Source organism: Oncorhynchus mykiss, chromosome 16, assembly GCF_057628025.1.
Source record: "Oncorhynchus mykiss isolate SJ-2025 chromosome 16, ASM5762802v1, whole genome shotgun sequence".
NCBI lineage: Eukaryota > Metazoa > Chordata > Actinopteri > Salmoniformes > Salmonidae > Oncorhynchus > Oncorhynchus mykiss.
In genome coordinates, this window is record NC_143037.1 from 71,505,001 (window position 1) to 71,531,205 (window position 26,205).

The window sequence follows — 26,205 nt, forward strand, 5'->3', positions numbered from 1 at the left end:
AACAGCCCTGTCTGTTCTGTGTGTAGGGAGCAGCAGTAGTTACCTGTCCCAGCATGGCCAGCTCAGCCTCGTAGGTATAGTGGTCCAGAGCCATGAAGAAGTACCCAGACTCCACCTGGGTACATTGACGGCCCATCATATGACTACGACAACGACACTGCCCATTGTCCATTGAACAGCTGAGGAAGACAGATAAAATGTCTATTCAGTAATCCTGTAGTTGTACAACATGAATCAAATTCATTGGTAGAGATATACATTAAGAGGCCATTTTGTTTTTTATTAATTGTATGTGATGCAGAAACAGATCACAATGTCACTCACTGGTTATCGGTGGCTCCGCCCACATCACAGTCACAGTCTCTGCAGCCATTCAGGTCGTGACTCAGTGCCCAGTGTTCTGGCTGTGGGCGGGTGGGAGACAGGCAGAGACAGCTGTTAGCACCAGACAGACTGCATTCCCACCTACCTTCTGCATCAGCCAGGGTTACTGGATCATACATGTCAGCTGATGGGTTTGAATATGAGTCACAGATGGCGACTCAGATACAGTGCCTTGCGAAAGTATTCGGCCCCCAAAAGGTGGCGCTACAAAGTATTAACTTAAGGGGGCTGAATAATTTTGCACGCCCAATTTTTCAGTTTTTGATTTGTTAAAAAAAGTTTGAAATATCCAATAAATGTCGTTCCACTTCATGATTGTGTCCCACTTGTTGTTGATTCTTCACAAAAAAATACAGTTTTATATCTTTATGTTTGAAGCCTGAAATGTGGCAAAAGGTCGCAAAGTTCAAGGGGGCCGAATACTTTCGCAAGGCACTGTATATCAACCCTGTGTTCCTAGCTCCAAATACATCCTGTCTATCAAAATGACTTACTGTAACTACATCCTGTCTATCAAAATGACTTACTGTAAATACATCCTGTCTATCAAAATGACTTACTGTAAATACATCCTGTCTATCAAAATGACTTACTGTAAATACATCCTGTCTATCAAAATGACTTACTGTAAATACATCCTGTCTATCAAAATGACTTACTGTAAATACATCCTGTCTATCGAAATGACTTACTGTAACTACATCCTGTCTATCGAAATGACATACTGTAACTACATCCTGTCTATCAAAATGACTTACTGTAAATACATCCTGTCTATCAAAATGACTTACTGTAAATACATCCTGTCTATCAAAATGACTTACTGTAAATACATCCTGTATATCAAAATAACATAGTGTATAAGTGCAGGCTGGTAGAGTTTAAGTTATGGGTGAAAATAGTGGTTGTCCGTTCTTGACTTTAAAATAAGCCTATATGCAGCTTCTGAGAACTCAGGATCCACTCAATCAGGACCAATGCCTGCTGACCATTTTTGATCTGCTGTAACACACCAACCGGAGAGGTCTGACATCCCTGGTCTAAATTTAGACATTTCTGGGTACTGTTACTGGCATGGCAAGGAAGTTAGGTGAGTGATAGGGGGATGTGAATCACTCAGAAACACCTATGAATTCTGTATGTGAGAAAGAGCAAGAGAGAGAGAAAGAGAGGGAGAGAGAGAGAGAGAGAGAGTGTAAGAATGAGAGAGGAAGAGAAGAGAGAGTGTGAGAATGAGAGAGGAAGAGAAGAGTGTGAGAATGAGAGAGGAAGAGAAGAGAGTGTGAGTGTTAAGGTTAGAAGAGGGAGGCTCTCATGGACTCTTACCAGACACTGGCCACAGCTGCGTCCGGTGACCTGGCGCTTGCAGAAACAGTCCCCGCTCACAGGGTCACACGGTGGTCTCTCTGACACCGTACCCCTGGGGTCACACTGGCAGGCTGAGGGGGGAGAGCAGGAGTTATGGGGCAGGCTGAGGGGGGAGAGCAGGAGTTATGGGGCAGGCTGAGGGGGGAGAGCAGGAGTTATGGGGCAGAAACAGTCCCCCCGCTCACAGGGTCACACGGTGGTCTCTCTGACACCGTACCCCTGGGGTCACACTGGCAGGCTGAGGAGGGAGAGCAGGAGTTATGGGACAGGCTGAGGGGGGAGAGCAGGAGTTATGGGACAGGCTGAGGAGGGAGAGCAGGAGTTAGGGGACAGGCTGAGGGGGGAGAGCAGGAGTTATGGGACAGGCTGAGGGGGGAGAGCAGGAGTTATGGGACAGGCTGAGGGGGGAGAGCAGGAGTTATGGGGCAGGCTGAGGGGGGGAGCAGGAGTTATGGGACAGGCTGAGGGGGGAGAGCAGGAATTATGGGACAGGCTGAGGGGGGAGAGCAGGAGTTATGGGGGCAGGCTGAGGGGGGAGAGCAGGAGTTATGGGGGCAGGCTGAGGGGGGAGAGCAGGAGTTATGGGGGCAGGCTGAGGGGGGAGAGCAGGAGTTATGGGGGCACAGGGGAACAGAAATATCTACAAAATATGATACATAGGTTTATTCATAGCACTGACGAAACTAAACCTTTTGAACAAAAGATTGCAAAAAAAATCTTGAACATAAAGACCACTCAAAATGACTGAATCATGACTATACTCCTACTCCTCTCCACTCACCTTGGCAGCCAAGAGGATGGTCTGCACTCAGGCCGAAGAAGCCAGACTTGCATTTGTCACAGCGAGGTCCCTCCACATGGTCCTTGCAGCGGCACTGCCCAGCGACCATGCCCAGGGACGGCTCATCATGCCCGTCACAGATGCCCCCGTTCAGGGAACCATCAGGATCACAGTCACAGGCTTGCAGGACGAAGACAACAAACGTCCTGTTAACGCCAAACTTAAAGCTGGAATGCGTAGCGGTGAAACTGACACGTCCATTTGCGATGTTACAACAACAAAGACGTTACTTCAAAACAATGTCGTATAATTAAATGTGAAGGCTGTTATTTCATCAAATCAATTCTCTACGTGTAATTATTATTACGTGATTAAATTAATCATGTAAACTTTAATTTAACTAGGAAGTCGCGGCACCACGGGAAAAATGTATCGAGTCTCTATTTTCCGAATCGACACTTCAGATATGATTATGAAAACTGTCGCTTATTAATGAATTACTATTACCTCATCGGTTCTCGTTACTGAACGTAGCAAACCCATGGATATCTGCAAGAGCCCTAGCCTAAATGATGAATCAGCGATATACAAATTGGCTTAAATATTTATTTATTTACTAAATAACTAAATAATCACAGAAATACTTAAACAAACAAACAGTAGATATTTGGGTTACTACATGATACAAAGAAAAAAATGGCTATATCACGAAATGAAGGCTTGGTGGACAAAGGAAAGACGAAAGGGTCTGAGAAAAGTGGGAAAGACAAAATGGATTCCCTTCACACAGTGGATAATTATATTCATTTAAATGCTAGTCCTTTGCACATGAACGGCCGTTCATTCGAAACTAATTGCAATGTGTTTATATTTACGTCCGTATGTCGTTGTTGTCTTCTCTGTTGGAATCGTCTGCTGGAGACTCAACTCATCAGAGTCTCTGGTTAACTTCCCTAGAAGTCACAATGTCTTCTCTGTTGGAATCTGGTCCGTCTGCTGGAGAGTCAGTTCATCAGAGAGTCTCTGGTTAACTTCCCTAGGAGTCACAATGTCCTTCGTGGTCGTAGCTTTCTCCGCGGCTCTGGATAGTGTCTGTTGTCATGGATACATCAGGCCTACAGATCGTCATTGCATAGAATAGATGCTTCCACGGTTGTTGGTATTCTTGTACTAGACTTACGTAATTTCCAGCTGTAGACCAGTAACTACACGTTTAGGATTTGCTCTTATTCTGTCGTGATCGATAGTCTCAGAGCTGAACCATTTCCAGCTGTGTAGCCAAAACTACACGCTGTCTGGTCTCCTGGGCCTCCAGAGTTGTAGTTCTTAACCATTTCCAGCTGTGTAGCCAAAACTACACGCTGTCTGGTCTCCTGGGCCTCCAGAGTTGTAGTTCTTAACCATTTCCAGCTGTGTAGCCAAAACTACAGCTGGATGGTGTCCGTGGCCTATAGAGTTGTAGTTCCTAACCATTTCAACGTGTAGCGACAGCTCCATATTTTCTGTTGTAATGGCCGATAGAGTTGTAGCCATTCCAACATGGGGACTCTGTCCCGGCATTCTTTGACTTAATGTACATTTAGTAGGAAGTGGGTTTTATAGTGGGTTTTATACTCTGTGGAAGAAGGGGCGGTTCTATGACACCTAATGTTATGTCTGGGCTCATGGGGGTGTGGCCACTGACTAGTTAAACTTTATATGAAAATCTATAGAAAGTTAACATCACATTACATATTTTCACAAATAGTTTCTTGTTGAATCACATACGTTTCACAATATTTATATGTGAACCTGACAGCTGGTAAATGTACACTTTAAGAGATACAGTTATGTGTGTTTCTTGTCCTTCATGAGATCACCAAATGAAACACACTCTACATGACTGTCCCTTAAATATCCACGGACCATTCCCACGTTCTCAAAAATAGAAATATTGTTTCATTATTCAAACTTTTGTTGCCCAAGGGTCTCTGTGTTCCACTGTTTACATTCCAATCTCGAACACTACACAGCATAGAGGCAGCGTATTTTATGACTGCCCATTAAACAGCCGACTTCCCGCTCTCCCCCGCTAGGAGAGAGAGCACGCTGTAGAGCGGACCCTCCTGTAACTTGATCCTTCAGATCATCACAGGAGTGTCATGACAACAACCACCAATGTTTTTTCCCCTCTGACATCATCGCAAGCACAATAGAACAGTAGAATATGTACTATGATGTTTTTGTACCAAGATGCTTGACGCTCCTCTCCTCCTCTTATAAACAGAATATGTTCTGTGTACCAAGATACTTGACGCTGCTCTCCTCCTCTTATAAACAGAATATGTTCTTTGTACCAAGATACTTGACGCTGCTCTCCTCCTCTTATAAACAGAATATGTTCTGTGTACCAAGATACTTGACGCTGCTCTCCTCCTCTTATAAACAGAATATGTTCTGTGTACCAAGATACTTGACGCTCCTCTCCTCCTCTTATAAACAGAATATGTTCTGTGTACCAAGATACTTGACGCTGCTCTCCTCCTCTTATAAACAGAATATGTTCTTTGTACCAAGATGCCTGACGCTGCTCTCCTCTTATAAACAGAATATGTTCTGTGTACCAAGATACTTGACGCTGCTCTCCTCTTATAAACAGAATATGTTCTTTGTACCAAGATGCCTGACGCTGCTCTCCTCTTATAAACAGAATATGTTCTTTGTACCAAGATGCCTGACGCTGCTCTCCTCTTATAAACAGAATATGTTATTTGAGCCAAGATGCTTGACGCTGCTCTCCTCTTATAAACAGAATATGTTATTTGAGACAAGATGCTTGACGCTCCTCTCCTCCTCTTATAAACAGAATATGTTATTTGAGACAAGATGCTTGACGCTGCTCTCCTCCTCTTATAAACAGAATATGTTCTTTGAGCCAAGATGCTTGACGCTGCTCTCCTCCTCTTATAAACAGAATATGTTATTTGAGCCAAGATGCTTGACGCTGCTCTCCTCCTCTTATAAACAGAATATGTTATTTGAGCCAAGATGCTTGACGCTGCTCTCCTCCTCTTATAAACAGAATATGTTCTTTGAGCCAAGATGCTTGACGCTGCTCTCCTCTTATAAACAGAATATGTTATTTGAGACAAGATGCTTGACGCTGCTCTCCTCCTCTTATAAACAGAATATGTTATTTGAGCCAAGATGCTTGACGCTGCTCTCCTCTTATAAACAGAATATGTTATTTGAGACAAGATGCTTGACGCTGCTCTCCTCCTCTTATAAACAGAATATGTTCTTTGAGCCAAGATGCTTGACGCTGCTCTCCTCCTTTTATAAACAAAATAAAAACAATAACAAATGTGCCTGCGGGGCGACCAGTTGCTCCGTCTCACCTGCAGATCTCAGCTTTAATAACCATCACGGACACACACACTACCGAGAAAACATGGAAACGCAAAAGTGATGGCAAGGTTTCAACGAGAAAATAACCTTCATACGTACCTATCATCACTCATACAGTCTGATAATGTAAGAAATACACACACAGTTCCTATGTCCCAGCCCTGAGACGCGATCAGTCGACCCCCTCTACGCACCACTACAGACTCCTGGGTCTCTGATGTGTTTGATTCCAGACCCCCTCTACTCACCACTACAGACTCCTGGGTCTCTGATGTATTTGATTCCAGACCCCCTCTACTCACCACTACAGACTCCTGGGTCTCTGATGTGTTTGATTCCAGACCCCCTCTACTCACCACTACAGACTCCTGGGTCTCTGATGTGTTTGATTCCAGACCCCCTCTACTCACCACTACAGACTCCTGGGTCTCTGATGTGTTTGATTCCAGACCCCCTCTACTCACCACTACAGACTCCTGGGTCTCTGATGTGTTTGATTCCAGACCCCCTCTACTCACGACTACAGACTCCTGGGTCTCTGATGTGTTTGATTCCAGACCCCCTCTACTCACCACTACAGACTCCTGGGTCTCTGATGTATTTGATTCCAGACCCCCTCTACTCACCACTACAGACTCCTGGGTCTCTGATGTGTTTGATTCCAGACCCCCTCTACTCACCACTACAGACTCCTGGGTCTCTGATGTATTTGATTCCAGACCCCCTCTACTCACGACTACAGACTCCTGGGTCTCTGATGTGTTTGATTCCAGACCCCCTCTACTCACCACTACAGACTCCTGGGTCTCTGATGTATTTGATTCCAGACCCCCTCTACTCACCACTACAGACGCCTGGGTCTCTGATGTATTTGATTCCAGACCCCCTCTACTCACCACTACAGACTCCTGGGTCTCTGATGTATTTGATTCCAGACCCCCTCTACTCACGACTACAGACTCCTGGGTCTCTGATGTGTTTGATTCCAGACCCCTTCTACTCACCACTACAGACTCCTGGGTCTCTGATGTATTTGATTCCAGACCCCCTCTACTCACCACTACAGACGCCTGGGTCTCTGATGTATTTGATTCCAGACCCCCTCTACTCACCACTACAGACTCCTGGGTCTCTGATGTATTTGATTCCAGACCCCCTCTACTCACCACTACAGACTCCTGGGTCTCTGATGTATTTGATTCCAGACCCCCTCTACTCACCACTACAGACTCCTGGGTCTCTGATGTGTTTGATTCCAGACCCCCTCTACTCACGACTACAGACTCCTGGGTCTCTGATGTGTTTGATTCCAGACCCCTTCTACTCACCACTACAGACTCCTGGGTCTCTGATGTATTTGATTCCAGACCCCCTCTACTCACCACTACAGACGCCTGGGTCTCTGATGTATTTGATTCCAGACCCCCTCTACTCACCACTACAGACTCCTGGGTCTCTGATGTATTTGATTCCAGACCCCCTCTACTCACCACTACAGACTCCTGGGTCTCTGATGTCCCTGCTGGGGTTCAGGTAATAGAAGGGTTTACACATCTCACAAGTGCGTCCCATGGTGTTGTGGAGACAATCGTCACAGACGCCACCGTTGGCATTGCCCGTGGAAAGATACACCGCCATGTCAAAGTGACACTGGTTGGAGTGACCATTACAGTTGCATTCTGGGTTGAGACAAATGGACAGATATTAAAACATGAAATTAAGATTTGATTACAATCTCATTCTATTGGATTTTGACTGCTGCTGTGTGATGAGTAACGGATGAGTAGGAGATGAATAAGAAATGTAATGTTTCTTGTTATGGTAATCAAGATTGGAGTCTCATTCCTTTGGTTATGACTTTTGACTGGTGTGCTCATTCTAATATTCAGTGATGTGTTGCAGATTAGAGATGATTCTTCTCATGGTGTGCTCCACCGCCACTCACTCTTGCAGGCGTTGGTGTTGCGTCCCTCAGCCGGTCTCCAGGGCACGTCGTTATGGAAGTCGTCACACAGCTCACAGTTCAGACCCTTGGTGTTGTGCTTACACACACACCTCCCGTGGACCTGAGAGACAGAGAGGCTGAATTAGTCCCAGAGGATCCTAAATACACCCTCCCATGGACCTGAGAGAAAGAGAGGCTGAATTAGTCCCAGAGGATCCTAAATACACCATCCCATGGACCTGAGAGACAGAGAGGCTGAATTAGTCCCAGAGGATCCTAAACACACCCTCCCATGGACCTGAGAGACAGAGAGGCTGAATTAGTCCCAGAGGATCCTAAACAAACCCTCCCATGGACCTGAGAGACAGAGAGGCTGAATTAGTCCCAGAGGATCCTAAATACACCCTCCCATGGACCTGAGAGACAGAGAGGCTGAATTAGTCCCAGAGGATCCTAAACACACCCTCCCATGGACCTGAGAGACAGAGAGGCTGAATTAGTCCCAGAGGATCCTAAACAAACCCTCCCATGGACCTGAGAGACAGAGAGGCTGAATTAGTCCCAGAGGATCCTAAATACACCCTCCCATGGACCTGAGAGACAGAGAGGCTGAATTAGTCCCAGAGGATCCTAAACAAACCCTCACATTCTAACTCCCTTTGCATAGTTACCTCCAGTAGTTCCATAGTTACCTTCAGACAACAGCAATCTTTATAGGGTAGTTCTTCCTCCATACAGCACAGGGGCAGTGCTGTGTTCCTTCACTTACTCACCATGCCCTCCTCATCCTTGATCCCATCGATGGGGGCACACTCGGAGGCGTGGCCATAGCAGAAGCAGTTGCCGCGGACGATCAGCTCATACATGGCGTAGTAGTACTTCTCCTTGATCTCCACGCGGGAGTCCAGCAGGTTGTCACCCAGGGTGTGCAGCTTGGTGAAGTTCACACGCAGGTTAGTGATCTTCAGCTGATCTACACGATGCAGGCAGAGGAGGAGAAGAGAGGAAGGGGGCGAGACAGACAGACAGATTAGGAGGTATTCAACAAGCTATATGAACATCCTAATTCCTATCCTTCAAAGCCAAAGGAAAGGCTCCCGCTAAAACCATCAATTACACCATCAATTACACCATCAATTACACCATCAATTACACCATCAATTATGAGCCCCGAGCGTCAGTTTCTGAGTGTTACAGGGAATGTTTCAGTGCATGGTTATGGATGTTTTTTAAATAATGTTTTGTCACATACAGTACAGTGAAATGTGTTGTGTTACAGGGTTAGCCATAGCAGTACGGCGCCCCTCGAGCAAATTTAGGTTAAGTGCCTTGTTCAGGGGTGCATCGACAGATATTTTCACCTCTCTCTCTCTCCTTCTCTCTCCACTTCAACTTAGCGTTGAAACACAAACTAGACGGTCATTTCCCATGAATAAAAATTGGTGGGACTTGCTTTAACTCTTTACAAGTATTTCTGTGGTAGTGGAAGAAGTTTAAAATGTTTAATTTAATCCAAGAAGTTAATGTCCATGTTAAAATGTAGTTAAAAATAATTGGTCTAATTACTTTGATAGACTACACTATCAACCTTCTTCATTTGGAGTGGTCGGCAGTTAGAACACATTTTTCATCACAAATAATTACAGTCAGACTAGCCTACTACACTTGTATACAGTCTCATACTAGAATACCACAGTAAGCTGTAACAATGCAGGACAGAATACAAGGAGACATGGGTGAAGTTAAAAATAAATAAAAACTTCAACCATACATTAACTTCATAATCAAATCTTAATAAAATACCAACACCAAAGGATAAAACTGTTCAAATAAAGTTATGACTAGATAGATACATAAATGGATAGATAAATAAATGAATGATACAGGCATGGAAGACCTAATGGATGGAGGGATAAAACGAGGTGAAGTTGGACTGATTGGTTTGAGAACTGTATGGTTGAAGGTGTTGATGGTGTCTGTGTCTGTGGGAGGTGGGGGGAATAATCGGGAGTAGCTATTGCTGTTCTGATATCAGATTTGAATATCAGAAAAGTAGATTGAGGTGCCATACCGGTCAAGTTTTTGTTGAGAAAAGTGGTCAAGGTAGCTGTTTAGCGTCTAAAAGTCACAATGTTTACTCATTCTCTCATGCTTAGAATTTGAAAGTCCTGAAAAGTTCCACGGGTAGTTAATTCAACAGTGGGAAGTTCGCTAAATTAGTTGATGTGGTTCCTAAAAACAGCTGTACCTCTTGATTGGTAGTAGATACTTCTGTTATTTTGTTCCCCAGAAGGTGGTCAAAACGGGCAGTTCTTTGAAAAACTTAAGACGAAAAGTTGTCGATGTGATTACTTAAACAGCTGTATATCGTTAGATCTGTACAATATATTTCTGTTCCGATTCCAGATTAGAATAGCAGAGAAGAGAACAAAGATGTCATACCCTCTACATTTTTGTTCGGAAAGTGGTCAAAGTAACTGATTTGTGTCAAAGTTGCATTGTTGCATTTACAGTGTATGGAAGTTGGAAGTCATGATGTCACAACGGGGAGGTTTAGAATGTTGAAAGAAGTCACAATATTCACACCTCTAAAGCTAAAAATCTGTGTTTTGAGGCGGCTACCTTCACTATACTCTGACGAAATACATTTTTAGTATTCTCTGTGTGGTTACTTCCATTACCTCCCTCTATTTGACTACCATACAGTTTCAACAGTTACTGTTTCATTAACGAAAGTAAAAGAAGAACAGAGAGAGAGAGAGAGTTACTCTGTTACATTCAACTACAGTGAAAACGAGAGAGAGGTGAGAGGGGCAGCCTCAAATCCATTGCTCCTATCAGGGCTCCTGGCCTATCTGAGCATATCCTTTCTCACACACAGAAGAGGCCTGTTCTCTGGACCTTGACAGGCAAAACACCACTCCCTTCAATCAGTTCCACAGGGCTTTGTGGAATATCAGGCTTTTGCCAGGACCACAATGAGCCATGTCCAACTCTTACGTATTTCAGTCAGGCCACTGCTAAAGTAATTTCATTGTTATTATTAACATACTAATGTACCTTCTGCCCAAAGCTCCCCCAACATCCCTGACAGGATTACCTCGATCCTCTTTAAGCTATCTATGCCGTGGAGGATCTCTGCGTGGGAAAGTGCTCATACGAAACCATACTAAACCATAGGCATTCTGTAACCGTATACCAGTCCTGACAGTCAGGCTTCATATCGCTCTCCTCTCCTCTAAGACATCCTCCGTCCGTGTTGATATTCCGTGGCACGCTAGCAGATCCCACCGTTTCCATTACAGCGAGAACACATCAGGTTTCAGCACTTTAAATCACTGAACGCTCTAAAAATGTGTCTCTCTCTCTCTCTCTGTCAAACTGGAGCTAACGCCGATATCGCCAAAGAGTTACCATAAATATGTACCATAAGGGAGAGCTAATGAGTGACTTAAACTCAAGTTCCCTTATTAAACAAGTGGAGATTATTAATGATCTTGGCAGTGCGCTCGCTACTCATTCAGAGTGTCTGCACAACGTGGAACCATAACCAGTTAAAGGGTCAGGGTCAACCTGTACCTTGGTTTCATTAAGACTATCAAGAACAGAACCTCCTCTGGCACTACTTAGGAAAGGCGGCTCTTGTTCCTGAGAAAACAGTGAAGCCATGCCAGTCGAAACATAAGGGACAGCTTGTGTGGGGGAGAGACAGCAGCTGGTTTTTACATTCCGCTACTTTCCCATAGTAGACAAGGCGTCAGACCTCAGATCAGAGAGCAGAGCAGCCCGTCATGGTTCATTGTGTTTAGGGATTGTATGAGCATATGACAGGGTGGCAGTTGCTGTATCATGTAGGCCAGGGTTCTCCAACCCTGTTCCTGGAGAGCTACACTCATATAGGTTCACACCAGGGCTCTTCAACCCTGTTCCTTGAGAGCTACCCTCCTGTAGGTTGGTGTGAACCTACAGGAGGGTAGCCTTCAACAGGGTTGAAGAGCCCTGGTGTAGGCTATGTGAGTTTGGATTTTTCATGGAGTAAGCGGTTGCCAGTTGTAGTGACTGTTGACGGTCTCTTACTCTGAATGTTGGGGCTGTAGGGGTCCTCAATGTGGATGGAAGGGTCCAAAACTCTGTAGATGGCCTGGAGGAAGATGAGGGACACGACAGGTGGTTGAATGACATCTACATTTATGGATATATTAATATATACTGGATGTCCTGTAAGGCTCAGTTGGTAGAGAATGGTGCTTGTAAGGCCTCGATTCCTGGGGTCACCTATACACAAAATGTATGCACCCATGACTGAGTCGCTTTGAATAAAGGCGTCTACTAAATGGCATATATTGCAGTATACTTATATTACTATAGAACACTAGTAATAGTGATTCTCTATATCTATATAGCCAATCAGACTCACCTCTCCCTCTGTGGATGGCTCGATGTCAGAGTAGCGGGACTCACAGGTGACATCATCCACCTTGCGCAGGGGACCTTTGGATATCCCGGGGAAGACCGAGGCACAGTCGTAGGCAAAGTAGCGGTACACCTGCCAGTTACGTCCAAAATCTGCCGATCGCTCAATCACCATGGCTGCTGGGCGAAACGTCTGTGTGACAGGAGAGGAATGAGATGTGTGTAGACACATTTGATGAAGACACAGAGCATTTCCATATGATGCATTCATTTCACACAGTTCTAAAGGCTACTGCTTTAAGTGCTCCGTGGCGTATCTCACCTTGAAGGTCATGATTAGATGAGTGAAATGGAATTCTGCCTCAAGGTCCAGTTGAATGAAGACATCAGGCTTTCCTGAAGACGAAACGAGAGAGAGAGAGAGAGAGAGAGAGAGGGAGGGAGAGAGTGAGAGAGAGAGAGAGAGAGAGAGAGAGAGAGAGAGAAGGAGAGGGAGAGGGAGAGAGAGAAGGAGAGGGAGAGAGAGAAGGAGAGGGAGAGAGAGAAGGAGAGGGAGAGAGAGAAGGAGAGGGAGAAGAGGGAGAGGGAGAGGGAGAGGAGGAGAGAAGGAGAGGGGGAGAGGGAGAGGGAGAGAGAGAGAGAGAAAGGGAGAGGGAGAGAGAGAAAGAGAGAGGGAGGTTATGTCAAGCTTTATGGTGTTGCTATTAAATATATTTAAGTACATTTATTCAACCTGTCATTCATCGTGTCAATCTGTCTGTTACAGGAAATGTAGAGCCATGTTTTCACCACAGTGATAACTCAACTACCAGTCTTAAGGGAACCCCCTGTCTGTCTCTTGGCTTGAGTAATGGCATCTCAACAGGAAAAAAACATTCACGTCTCGACTGGAGACATGGTCCACCACATGGCTAAGCCCATACACTTCCTGATCACCATCCATCCTGGGGAAGCACTTGAGTTGGGCTGCTATTCACAATGAATTGGGAGAGAAGGAGTCTTGAGTTCCAGTAGGGGGGGGGGGGTTTATGCCTTATGCCAAACGGGTATTCCCCTTCTAGCAGCTGGAACATGTAACTGCTACAACACAGTAAATAACATAATAACCAGAATGAAAAGTCCCATTGCAAATTTCTAACAGCTAATTTATGGACAGGCCACAACGTAGCTCAAAAGGAATCCTGAGAGAACACCCTAAACACATGAAGCTAAGTGCTTTGAGGAGCTTCTTACTGATATTCAAATGCAGTCTGAAGTGAGTACAAACAGCAGTAAGACAACGATTAAATCCATAACTCGGCGCATTAAAAAATGAGCGAGATAATGAGAGAGTACAGCTTCATGGGTGGCAGTTCAACATTAACAGCACTAGCTAGCTACCCCTCAGGCAGGCAAGGTGTGGTGTGGTGTAGTGTGTTGTAGTGTAGTGTAGTGTAGTGTAGTGTAGTGTAGTGTAGTGTGGTGTGGTGTAGTGTGTTGTAGTGTAGTGTAGTGTAGTGTAGTGTAGTGTAGGGCTCCAGAGTGGTGCAGCGGTCTAAGGCACTACATCGTAATGCTAGAGGCGTCACTACAGACCCTGGGTCGATTCCAGGCTGTATCACAACTGGGCCATGATTGGGAGTCCCATAGGGTGGCGCACAATTGGCCCAGCTTGGTCCGTTTGACCGGGGTAGGCTGTCATTGTAAATAAGAATTATGTCCTTAACTGACTTGCCTAGTTAAATAAAGGTTACATCAAAAGTGTCGTGTAGTGAGACATAACTGTGAAAAAAGCAAATAACTCACGGAATTAAGACAGAGAGGGTCTCAGGAATCTTTTGGAGATTCATACAATCATAGAACCTCCTGACATGTACACACAGAGAGGTCAAACTGGATGTAGGCGGCTGGGGCTGTGAGTCTGTGAACCATAACCTGCACTCATTAATGAATGGCTTAATCAGGAAGGAAACAGAGTGAGAGGAAATGAGAGACAGGGTGTGCTAGAGACAAGAAGTCAGGGGGAAGGAGAGGGAGAGGGAGAGATGGAGAGGGAGAGGGAGAGGGAGAGAGGGAGAGGGAGAGGGGGAGAGGGAGGGAGAGGGAGAGAGAGGGAGAGATGGAGAGGGGGAGAGGGAGAGAGAGGGGGAGAGAGGGAGAGGGAGAGAGAGGGAGAGGGAGAGGGAGAGGGAGAGAGGGAGAGGGAGGGAGAGACATACACAGTAAAAAAAGAAGCAAAGAGAAGGTAAGGGAAGAAAAAAGAGAGAAAGAGCTGTAGAGTAGGAGAGGGAACACAACAAATAGTGCTCTGTTTTTTTCCCATCACTGCTGTTGTGAGGCTTGGCTAATGGAGAGCAATTAGAAACTGGTACACTCCACCAACGGAAACAACCCACTCACACATCCTTTTAATGGCCTACCGGTACCTGTCCTGCAATGAAAAACCTAGTAGAAGTGGGCCACGCCGCTCTCCAGTCCAGTGGACATGAGGTACCGACCCGACCCAGCCTTCCACTCCAATCCCTTAGTACAAGAGGGGGCCTCATGCGAGGGACACAGGGACTGTTGTCATGGCGTATAGTACAAGCATCCCACTGTGCTCCATCTCACATACTCTAAAGGTCTGCCAGATCCACCACGGAGACAGGGAGTAAAAATAGTGACTGTTTCCTGTCTCCCACCTCTCAGTGTTCTACACAGAATACAGGCAGTGCTATAGTGGTCCACAGTAGTCAATCACTCAGACATAGACCTGAAATTGGACTTTTGTCTGCTGTATGTGAGCTCTGTATTAACAATGAAGAAGGAAAATTGCTAAGAGTTTCTCAAAATCTCATTTTCTGTCGTTTCCTCAATGTACCCTCCTCTCACTCTTTCTCTCCATCTCCCACTATTCATCTGACTCCCCCACTCCCTCCCTCCCTCCCTCCCTCCATCTCCTACTATTCATCTGACTCCCCCACTCACTCCCTCCCTCCCTCCACCTCCCACTATTCATCTGACTCCCCCACTCCCTCCCTCCCTCCATCTCCCACTATTCATCTGACTCCCCCACTCCCTCCATCTCCCACTATTCATCTGACTCCCTCCCTCCCTCCCTCCCTCCCTCCCTCCCTCCCTCCCTCCCTCCATCTCCTACTATTCATCTGACTCCCCCACTCCCTCCCTCCCTCCCTCCCTCCATCTCCTACTATTCATCTGACTCCCCCACTCCCTCCCTCTTTCTCTCCATCTTCCACTATTCATCTGACTCCCTCCCTCCCTCCTCTCTCGCCATCTCCCACTATTCATCTGACTCCCTCCCTCCCTCCCTCCCTCCCTCCCTCCCTCCTCTCTCACCATCTCCCACTATTTATCTGACTCCCTCCCTCCCTCCCTCCTCTCTCGCCATCTCCCACTATTCATCTGACTCCCTCCCTCCCTCCTCTCTCCATCTCCCACTATTAATCTCCCTCCCTCCCTCTCTCTCTCTTCTCTCCATTTCCCACTATTCATCTCCCTCCCTCCTTCCTCTCTCTTCTCTCCATCTCCCACTATTCATCTCCCTCCCTCCCTCCTCTCTCTCTTCTCTCCATCTCCCACTATTCATCTCCCTCCCTCCTCCCTCTCTTCTCTCCATTTCCCACTATTCCTCTGACTCCATCCTCTCCTCTCTCCTCTTTCACGTCCCTGTCTTTGTTGGAGTTCCCGAACCACGGTACAGCCGGGTCTGTTATTACCCCCAATTCCCATACACACAGCTGTGGGCCTGTGTCTGCTGGCTGCTCCATGTAGAGTAAACTACAGTACAGAGAGATTATGATGGAGGGTGATTTAGTGTAATGGAGGCTGTGAAACCTCTGGACTTTGAAGGACCTCCAGAACCATAGAAATAGAATCCATTAAGAATGGATTAATAAAATCCCTGGATGTCCAGAACAGAGCTACCAGAACCACTGTCATGACACAATGTAGCTTCCGCCCTCTCTCTCTCTCTCTCCCTCTCCTTCCTCCCTCCTTTCTCTCCCTCCCTCTCTCCCTTTCTCTCCCTCCCTCTCTATCCCCCTCTCTCTCTCCCTCTCTCTCTCCCCCTCCCTCCCTCTCTCTCCCTCCCTCTCCCTCCCTCCCTCTCTCCCTCTCTCTCCCTCCCTCTCCCCCTCTCCCTCCCTCTCTCCCTTTCTCTCCCTCCCTCTCTCCCCCTCTCTCTCTCCCTCTCTCTCTCCCCCCTCCCTCCCTCTCTCTCCCTCCCTCTCCCTCCCTCCCTCTCTCCCTCTCTCTCCCTCTCTCTCTCCCTCCCTCTCTCCCCCTCTCTCTCTCTCCCCTCTCCCTCCCTCCCTCCCTTTCTCTCCCTCCCTCTCTCTCCCCCTCTCTCTCTCCCTCTCTCTCTCCCCCGTCCCTCCCTCTCTCTCCCTCCCTCTCCCTCCTTCTCTCCCTCTCTCTCCCTCCCTCTCCCCCTCTCCCTCCATCTCTCCCCCTCTCTCTCTCCCTCCCTCTCCCTCTCTCCTTCCCTCTCTCTCCCCCTCTCTCTCTCTCTCCCCCTCTCCCTCCCATATTTCACTCTCTCTCTCTCTCTCCCCCTCTCCCCCCCATATTTCACTCTCTCTCTTTTTTTGCTCCACTCATCATTCCCACCACTCCCAGTCCCCCTCTCTTCCTCCCTCTCTCCCCCTCCCCCCTCTCCCACCACTCCCGGTCCCCCTCTCTTCCTCCCTCTCTCCCCCTCCCACCACTCCCAGTCCCCCTCTCTTCCTCCCTCTCTCCCCCTCCCCCGTCTCCCACCTCTCCCAGTCCCCCTCTCTTCCTCCCTCTCTCCCCGTCCCCCCTCTCCCACCACTCCCAGTCCCCCTCTCTTCCCCCCCCCCCCCCCCCCCCCCCCCCCCCCCTTGGTTTTTGAGCAGACCTGTTATTAATAGTGGGAACCCAGATTAGGCCTCTAATAATACGGCTTCTGTATGAGTTCATAGCAGAGGCAGCTGCATGTGGGGGCATGTCATGTTACCGAATGCAGAGGGCAGAGATAATTGAGCACAAAACATAAAGTCAATGGTTCACTATACTTTGTCAAAAGATGGTGAAAACATGGTGAATTATTATTGTCCACTTAAAGGGATTCTCTGTACTTTTGTATACTTTTTAGACAGTAGTCTCTGATATTTAAAACATCACATAGCGCAGATACGTGCACGCTGTCATTGCGCTCTCTCGCTCTGCTGTGTGTGCATCTTGCTAGCTGTCACTCAAATGGCAAGGGGCTGAACTTCATTGGCTGGAACTCGAAACGTTAGGGGGCGGACCCACGTGTGAGAAAATTTAGGGAAAATGTGGCTGTACAGCTTCCAGTAAACCGTTCCTTTCAAACAAGGGATTTAGTGGCTACATGAGGTAAGACAGTAATTCTGCTCATAGATTATATGTGTATGAACTACACATTGACACTTCCAACCCAAAGCATCGAGGCTCAGACAAACAGACTCCTAAACAGCTTCAATCCCCTGGCCATAACACTGTTAAATGGCTAACAACGTCTGCTCTCTCTCTCCCACAGACTATCCACACTGACTCTATGTCCATCCACAGGTCACAACACACTCAGACATAATCTACGCTGCTGCTAAAATGATTATTGATTAGATGTATTACTGAATCACACTGCTGTCCATTGATTATTGATGTATCTATTTATCCTGCTACTGGTCACTACTACTCCTGTTTACATGTACAGTGCATTCGGAAAGTATTCAGACCCCTTGACGTTTTACACATTTTGTTACGTTACAGCCTTATTCTAAAATGTATTAAATTGTTATTTTTCCTCATCAATCACCAAGTTTTTCAGAAATGTCAATAAAAAACTGAAACATCACATTTACAAAAGTATTCAGACCCTTTACTCAGTACTTTGTTACAGCTCCTTTGGCAGCGATTACAGCCTCAAGTCTTCTTGGGTATGATGCTACAAGCTTGGCACACCTACATTTGGGGAGTTTCTCCCATTCCTCTCAACAGATCATCTCAAGCTCTGTCAGGTTGGATGGGGAGCTTCGCTGCACAGCTATTTTCCAGAGATGTTTGATCGGGTTCAAATCCGGGTTCTGGCTGGGCCACTCAAAGCCATTCATAGACTTGTCCCGAAGCCACTCCTGCGTTGTCTTCAGCTGGTTGCTGCTGGAGTAAAACTTGCGCTTTTTATAAGCCTGTTCATTGCGCAATAATTATAAATGTAATCGTGTGTTTAAATAACTGTTTTGGTGCGCAATTAAAAATATATATTTTTTATTTCTCAACTGGTATTTTAATTGAAGCGCGCTTCCCATTCACCATTCAAGTCCAGGCAACAGGCTATCAGCATGTCACTGTTGGAAGGTGAACCTTCGCCCCAGTCTGAAGTCCTGAGCGCTATTGAGCAGGGTTTTCATCAAGGAACTCTCTGTACTTTGCTCCGTTCATCTTTCCCTCAATACTGACGAGTCTCTCAGTCCACTGTTGATGAAAAACATCCCCACAGCATGATGCTGCCAACACCATGTTTCACCATAGGGATGGTGCCAGGTTTCCTCCAGATGTGAGGTTTGGCATTCAGGCCAAAGAGTTTAATCTTGGTTTCATCAGACCATAGAATCCTTGTTCTTATGGTCTGAGATTCCTTTATGTGCCTTTTTGGCAAACTCCAAGCAGGCTGTCATGTTCCTTTTACTGAGTAGTGGCTTCCGTCTGGCCACTCTACCATAAAGGCCTGATTGCTGGAGTGCTGCAGAGATGGTTGTCCATCTGGAATGTTCTCCCATCTCCACAGAGGAACTCTGGAGCTCTGTCAGAGTGACCATCGGACTCCCCCGATTGCTCAGTTTGGCCGGCCGTCCAGCTCTAGGAAAAGTCTTGGTAGTTTCAAACTTCTTCCCTTTAAGAATGATGGAGGCCAGTGTGTTCTTGGGGACCTTCAATTCTGCAGAAATGTTTTGGTGCCCTTCTCCAGATCTATGCCTCGACACAATCCTGTCTCGGAGTACTATTGACAATTCCTTCCACCTCATGGCTTGGTTTTTGCTCTGACATGCACTGTCAACTGTGGGACCTTATATAGACAGGTGTGTGCCTTACAAAATCATGTCCAATCAATTGAATTGACCACAGGTGGATTCCAATCAAGTTGTAGAAACATCTCAAGGATGATCAATGGAAACAGGATGCACCTGAGCTCAATTTTGAGTCTCATAGCAAAGTGTCTGAATACTTTTGTAAATAAGGTATTTATGTTTTTAATACATTTGAAAAAAATTCTAAAAACCTGTTTCCACTTTGTCATTTTGGGGTATTGTGATGTCATTATGGTGTATTGTGATGTCATTTGGGGGTATTGTGATGTCATTTTGGGGTATTGTGATGTCATTATGGGGTATTGTGATGTCATTTTGGGGTATTGTGATGTCATTATGGGGTATTGTGATGTCATTATGGGGTATTGTGATGTCATTATGGGGTATTGTGATGTCATTTTGGGGTATTGTGTGTAGATTGATGCGAAAAAAGTCTTATTTAATCCATTTTAGAATAAGGCTGTAAGGTAACAAAATGTGAGAAAAGGGAAGGGGTCTGAATACTTTCAGAATTCACTGTATATATTACCATCAGTATATTACCATAATAATTTATATATTCCTGCTACCAGTCAATTATCAGCCCTGTTTACAGGTATATCCTACTACCAGTCACTTTTTACAGATTTTGAGCCAGTTTGCTACAGAAAACCCACCTCGTGTTGAATGAGTTACTGACCTGTATATATAACCACTCCAGTACACCTGGACATTGAATAAGGTACAACCAGTCCAGTACCCCTGGACATTGAATAAGGTACTGACACTGACCTGTATATATAACCACTCCAGTACCACTGCACATTGAATAAGGTACTGACACTGACCTGTATATATAACCACTCCAGTACCACTGCACATTGAATAAGGTACTGACACTGACCTGTATATACTTGCATTCTAGTGTTTCATTTAACTCTCATCGTAGTTCTCGTGTTTAATTTGACTCTCATCGTAGTTCTCGTGTTTAATTTAACTCTCATCGTAGTTCTCGTGTTTAATTTAACTCTCATCGTAGTTCTCGTGTTTAATTTAACTCTCATCGTAGTTCTCGTGTTTAATTTAACTCTCATCGTAGTTCTCGTGTTTAATTTAACTCTCATCGTAGTTCTCGTGTTTAATTTAACTCTCATCGTAGTTCTCGTGTTTAATTTAACTCTCATCGTAGTTCTCGTGTTTAATTTAACTCTCATCGTAGTTCTCGTGTTTAATTTAACTCTCATCGTAGTTCTCGTGTTTAATTTAACTCTCATCGTAGTTCTCGTGTTTAATTTAACTCTCATCGTAGTTCTCGTGTTTAATTTAACTCTCATCGTAGTTCTCGTGTTTAATTTAACTCTCATCGTAGTTCTCGTGTTTAATTTAACTCTCATCGTAGTGTTTAATTTAACTCTCATCGTAGTTCTCGTGTTTAATTTAACTCTCATCGTAGTTCTCGTGTTTAATTTAACTCTCATCGTAGTTCTCGTGTTTAATTTGACTCTCATCGTAGTTCTCGTGTTTAATTTAACTCTCATCGTAGTTCTCGTGTTTAATTTAACTCTCATCGTAGTGTTTAATTTAACTCTCATCGTAGTTCTCGTGTTTAATTTAACTCTCATCGTAGTTCTCGTGTTTAATTTAACTCTCATCGTAGTTCTCGTGTTTAATTTAACTCTCATCGTAGTTCTCGTGTTTAATTTAACTCTCATCGTAGTTCTCGTGTTTAATTTAACTCTCATCGTAGTTCTCGTGTTTAATTTAACTCTCATCGTAGTTCTCGTGTTTAATTTAACTCTCATCGTAGTTCTCGTGTTTAATTTGACTCTCATCGTAGTTCTCGTGTTTAATTTAACTCTCATCGTAGTTCTCGTGTTTAATTTAACTCTCATCGTAGTTCTCGTGTTTAATTTAACTCTCATCGTAGTTCTCGTGTTTAATTTAACTCTCATCGTAGTTCTCGTGTTTAATTTAACTCTCATCGTAGTTCTCGTGTTTAATTTAACTCTCATCGTAGTTCTCGTGTTTAATTTAACTCTCATCGTAGTTCTCGTGTTTAATTTAACTCTCATCGTAGTTCTCGTGTTTAATTTAACTCTCATCGTAGTTCTCGTGTTTAATTTAACTCTCATCGTAGTTCTCGTGTTTAATTTAACTCTCATCGTAGTTCTCGTGTTTAATTTAACTCTCATCGTAGTTCTCGTGTTTAATTTAACTCTCATCGTAGTTCTCGTGTTTAATTTAACTCTCATCGTAGTTCTCGTGGGGTTTTTATATAGGTACTTTTATTTGTTTATTATATTTTCTATTATTATATTATTATTAACACTATATTGTTGGGAAAGAGCTCTGAAGGTAAACATTGTACTGTTCTACACCTGTTGTATCCTGTGTGGCGAATAAACTTTACAAGTTGAAGCGGGAGGTTTCAAAAAATATTTACTAGTCGCCAAAGTTCTGGAGCATGTCTTTAAACATGGATGTGAACGAAACTCCAATGAATACAATCTCAATTCTCACCATTCTCTGACTGCCACCAGGACTTCTTGCGGTGTGGTTTAAACGTTGTGATAACGTTCTCAATGCGGTGACTGATGGTATTGTAGACTGGGTCATATGGCCGGCGAGAGTCACACTGGAAACATTTCTTCTCATCCTACAAATTCAATCAAATTTTATTAGTCACTTGCGCCGAATACAACAGACCTTATAGTGAAATGCTGACTTACGAGCCACTAACCAACAATGCAGTTCAAAAACAAATATGGATCAGAATAATAAATAAAACTTACAAGCATTTAAAGAGCAACAGTAAAATAACAACAGCGAGACTAAATACAGGAGGGTACCAGTGCAAATAGTCTGGGTAGACATTTGATTAGATGTTCAGGAGTCTTATGGCTTGGGGGGTAGAAGCTGTTAAGCAGTCGCTTTGACCCAGACTTGGAGATCCGGTACCGCTTGCCGTGCGGTAGCAGAGAGAACAGTCTATGACTAGGGTGGCTGGAGTCTTTGACCATTTATAGGGCCTTCCTCTGACACCGCCTGGTATAGAGGTCCTGGATGGCAGGAAGCTTGGCCTCAGTGATGTACTGGGCCGTTCGCGCTACCCTCTGTAGTGCCTCGCGGTCGGAGGCCGAGCAGTTGCCATACCAGGCGGTGATGGTGCAGCTGTAGAACCATCTGCAAACGTAATGATGGTGTTGGAGTCGTGCCTGGCCGTGCAGTCATGAGTGAACAGGGAATACAGGAGGTGGCTGAGCACGCACCCCTTAGGGGCACCTGTGTTGAGGATCAGCGTGGCGGATGTGTTGTTACCTACCCATACCACCTGGGGACGGCCCGTCAGGAAGTCCAGGATCGAGTTGCAGAGGGAGGTGTTGAGTCCCAGGGTCCTTAGCTTAGTGATAAGCTTTGAGGGCACTATGGTGTTGAATGCTGAGCTGTAGTCAATGAATAGCATTCTCACATAGGTGTTCCTTTCGTCCAGTTGGGAAAGGGCAGTGTGGAGTGCAATAGAGACCGCATCATCTGTGGATCTGTTGGGGCGATATGCAAAATTGGAGTGGGTCTAGGGTTTCTGGGATAATGGTGTTGATGTGAGCCATGACCAGTCTTTCCAAGCACTTCATGGCTACAGACGTGAGTGCCAGGGGTCGATAGTCATTAGGGCAGGGTACCTTAGTGTTCTTGGGCACAGGTACTATGGTGGTCTGCTTAAAACATGTTGATATTATTGACTCGGACAGGGAGAGGTTGAAAATGTCAGTGAAGACACTTGCCAGTTGGTCAGCGCATGCTCGCAGTACATATCCTGGTAATCCGTCTAGCAACTGCGACTTTATGAATGTTGACCTGTTTAAAGGTCTTACTCACATCGGCTGCAGAGAGCGTGATCACAATCTTCCAGAACAGCTAGTGCTTTCATGCATGTTACAGTGTTATTTGCCTCGAAGCGAGAATAGAAGTAGTTTAGCTCGTCTGGTAGGCTTGTGTCACTGGGCAGCTCTCGGCTGTGCTTCCCTTTGTAGTCTGTAATGGTTGCAGGCCCTGCCACATCCAACGAGCGTCAGACTCAGTGTAGTCCTGTTTGACGCTTTGCCTGTTTGATGGTTCGTTGGAGGGCATAGCGGGATTTCTTATAAGCTTCCGGGTCTCCTGCTCTTTGAAAGCGGCAGCTATAGCGTTTAGCTCAGTGTGGATGTTGCCTGTAATCCATGGCTTCTAGTTGGTGTATGTACGTACAGTCACTGGGGACGACGTCCTCAATGCACTTATTGATAAAGCCACTGACTGATGTGGTGTCTCCTCAATTCCATCGGAAGAATGCCGGAACATATTCCTGTCTGTACTAGCAAAACAGTCCTGTAGTTTAGCATCTGCTTCATCTGATCACTTTTTTTTATTGATCCAGTCACTGGTGCTTCCTGCTTTAATTTTAGCTTGTAAGCAGGAATCAGGAGGATAGAATTATGGTCAGATTTGCCAAATGGAGGGCGAGGGAGAGCTTTGAATGTGTCTCTGTGTGTGGAGTAAAGGTGGTCCACTGTTTTTTTTCCTCTGGTTGAACATTTAACATGCTGATAGAAATTTGGTAAAAACAGATTTAAGTTTCCCTGCATTAAAGTCCCCAGCTACTAGGAGCACCGCCTCTGGGTGAGCGTTTTCTTGTTTGCTTATGGCAGAATACAGCTCATTCAATGCTGTCTTAGTGCCAGCCTCTGACCGTGGTGGCATGTAAACAGCTACGAAAAATACAGATGAAAACTCTCTAGGTAGGTAGTGTGGTCTACAGTTTATCATGAGATACTCTACCTCAGGCGAGCAATAGCTCGAGACTTCCTTAGATATCGTGCACCAGCTGATATTTACAGAACTCCATCCGCCGCCCCTTGTCTTACCAGACGCCGCTGTTCTATCCTGTCGGTGCAGCATATAACCAGCCAGCTGTATGTTGATAATGTCGTTTTCTCCGCCTCCTCTTCACGCAAATCATGGGGATCTGGGCCTGTTCCCAAGAAAGCAGTATATCGTTCGCGTCGGCCTCGTCAGACTCGTTAAAGAACAAAAAAGGATTCTGCTAGTCCGTGGTGAGTAATCGCAATCCTGATGTCCATAAGTTATTTTCGGTCATAAGAAACAGTAGCGGCAACATTATGTACAAAATAAGTAAAAAAATAAGTTGCAAACAACACAAATAAACGAACAAAAAAGCACAATCGGGGTCAGAGGTTAGGGGTCAGAGGTGACACAAGTCAGGAGTCAAACAGAAGCTCGGGACAGAAGGAGGTGAGATGGTAGGTGAGAGGATGTTGGGTACACACACACAGAGAAACATTACTTGCCTGTAGATGACTGACGATACAGTAAGGCTCTTTCTTCCTGGAGCCACAGGTAGACGAGGCCTTCAGGCTCTTCTCACGGCCCACCAACAGGTCTCCCGTTGCGGGGTAACAGCTGCCATGGGTACAGCCGTGGGCGTGGTCGGGCCCCTGGGCGGTGGCATAGGCTAGGGCTGGAGAATAAAGAAAAAGGAGAGGAGGTTAACAAAGGACAGGAAATGACATCACAGCTGGGCGTTATAGCAGAAAGTCGCTTAGAGTGAAGATCTCTCTCTCTCTCTCTCTCTCTCTCTCTCTTTCATGTCTGGCAAGACATTAGAGGACCATATGAACTCTAATCAGTACAGGAAAGGAAATCAAAAGAGGAAGTGGGCCTACGTTTAATCCAGAAACCAAAACAGAGCCCAACTGAAGTCGCTGCTATTTACCAATGTTGAAAAAAACACATAGATTATCTTTTGGTAGTGATGAGCAATCAACCGAAATGCTTGTTATTTTTTCGTTTTTTAAACAACAAATTGACCAAAGTCGTTCAATTATTTGAATTCCATTTCATTTGTTTTTTTTCTGTGAGCGCAATGCACAGTTTCTCTAGAGATAAATCAGATCCAGACTGAACTGTGTGATGTAGTAGGGAGTTGTAGTTTCTCTAGAGATAAATCAGATCCAGACTGAACTGTGTGATGTAGTAGGGAGTTGTAGTTTCTCTAGAGATAAATCAGATCCAGACTGAACTGTGTGATGTAGTAGGGAGTTGTAGTTTCTAATAGTTTCTAATTACCGACCATAATCATAATCCATGCGCAATCGAGAGGGATAGGGAGCAGCTGCTTCGTGAGCTATATCTACCTGAAAATACATGATCTTAGTGATTGATAGTTGGTATTCAGCAGTCATAAAAGTATGCCTTATTTACTTTGAAGAACTACTAAAATAGTGATTTGGTCAGACAGCAGCTATGAGACAAGGACTTGGAATTAAATAACAAACTCAAATAAACTTAAAACAATTGTAATATACACAAGAACTTAAATATTTTATTAAAGTAAAGTAATGTGAATAAATGAGCGATAAGTGATAAGTGATAAGCAGTAATGGGAAGTCACTACCATTATGGGACTTTTATTTTTTACTTTTATTCTGTTGTTACAGCATTCAACCCACATAATGCATTGTGCATTTAATGCCCCAAAAAGTTTGGGAAACCGAAATGGAAAACAGTGATAATTTTAGTATTATCGAACCGATCTCAAAAAGCACAAATCGCTCTGCACTAACTTCTGGGGAATGTACTGGTTAGCTGGGGCTCCCTCTGCTGGTCAAGAATGGTTGGCCCACTCAACCTACAGCAGCTCAACCTACAGCAGCTCAACCTACAGCATCTCAATCTACAGCATCTCAACCTACAGCAGCTCAACCTACAGCATCTCAAACTACAGCAGCTCAACCTACCTCAGCTCAAACTACAGCAGCTCAAACTACAGCAGCTCAAACTACAGCAGCTCAACCTACAGCAGCTCAACCTACAGCATCTCAAACTACAGCAGCTCAACC

General features: G+C 45.2%; 1 protein-coding gene across 2 annotated transcripts in view; it reads right to left on the bottom strand.

The window, feature by feature from the left end:
* The window catches only part of LOC110492626 (laminin subunit beta-2), a 78,307-nt gene that overhangs the window by 21,863 nt on the left and 30,239 nt on the right, over positions 1-26,205 (bottom strand). For both annotated transcript variants that reach the window (XM_090203850.1, XM_090203851.1), the window contains exons 3-14: positions 24,655-24,824; positions 21,830-21,965; positions 12,601-12,674; positions 12,283-12,471; positions 11,943-12,006; positions 8,639-8,838; positions 7,866-7,986; positions 7,411-7,599; positions 2,534-2,713; positions 1,711-1,823; positions 325-404; positions 44-179 (exon numbers count right to left, since the gene is read on the bottom strand). In XM_090203850.1, the coding sequence (XP_090059976.1) occupies positions 44-179; positions 325-404; positions 1,711-1,823; positions 2,534-2,713; positions 7,411-7,599; positions 7,866-7,986; positions 8,639-8,838; positions 11,943-12,006; positions 12,283-12,471; positions 12,601-12,674; positions 21,830-21,965; positions 24,655-24,824 (1,652 nt within the window). The remainder of the gene's footprint in view (positions 1-43; positions 180-324; positions 405-1,710; positions 1,824-2,533; positions 2,714-7,410; positions 7,600-7,865; positions 7,987-8,638; positions 8,839-11,942; positions 12,007-12,282; positions 12,472-12,600; positions 12,675-21,829; positions 21,966-24,654; positions 24,825-26,205) is intronic.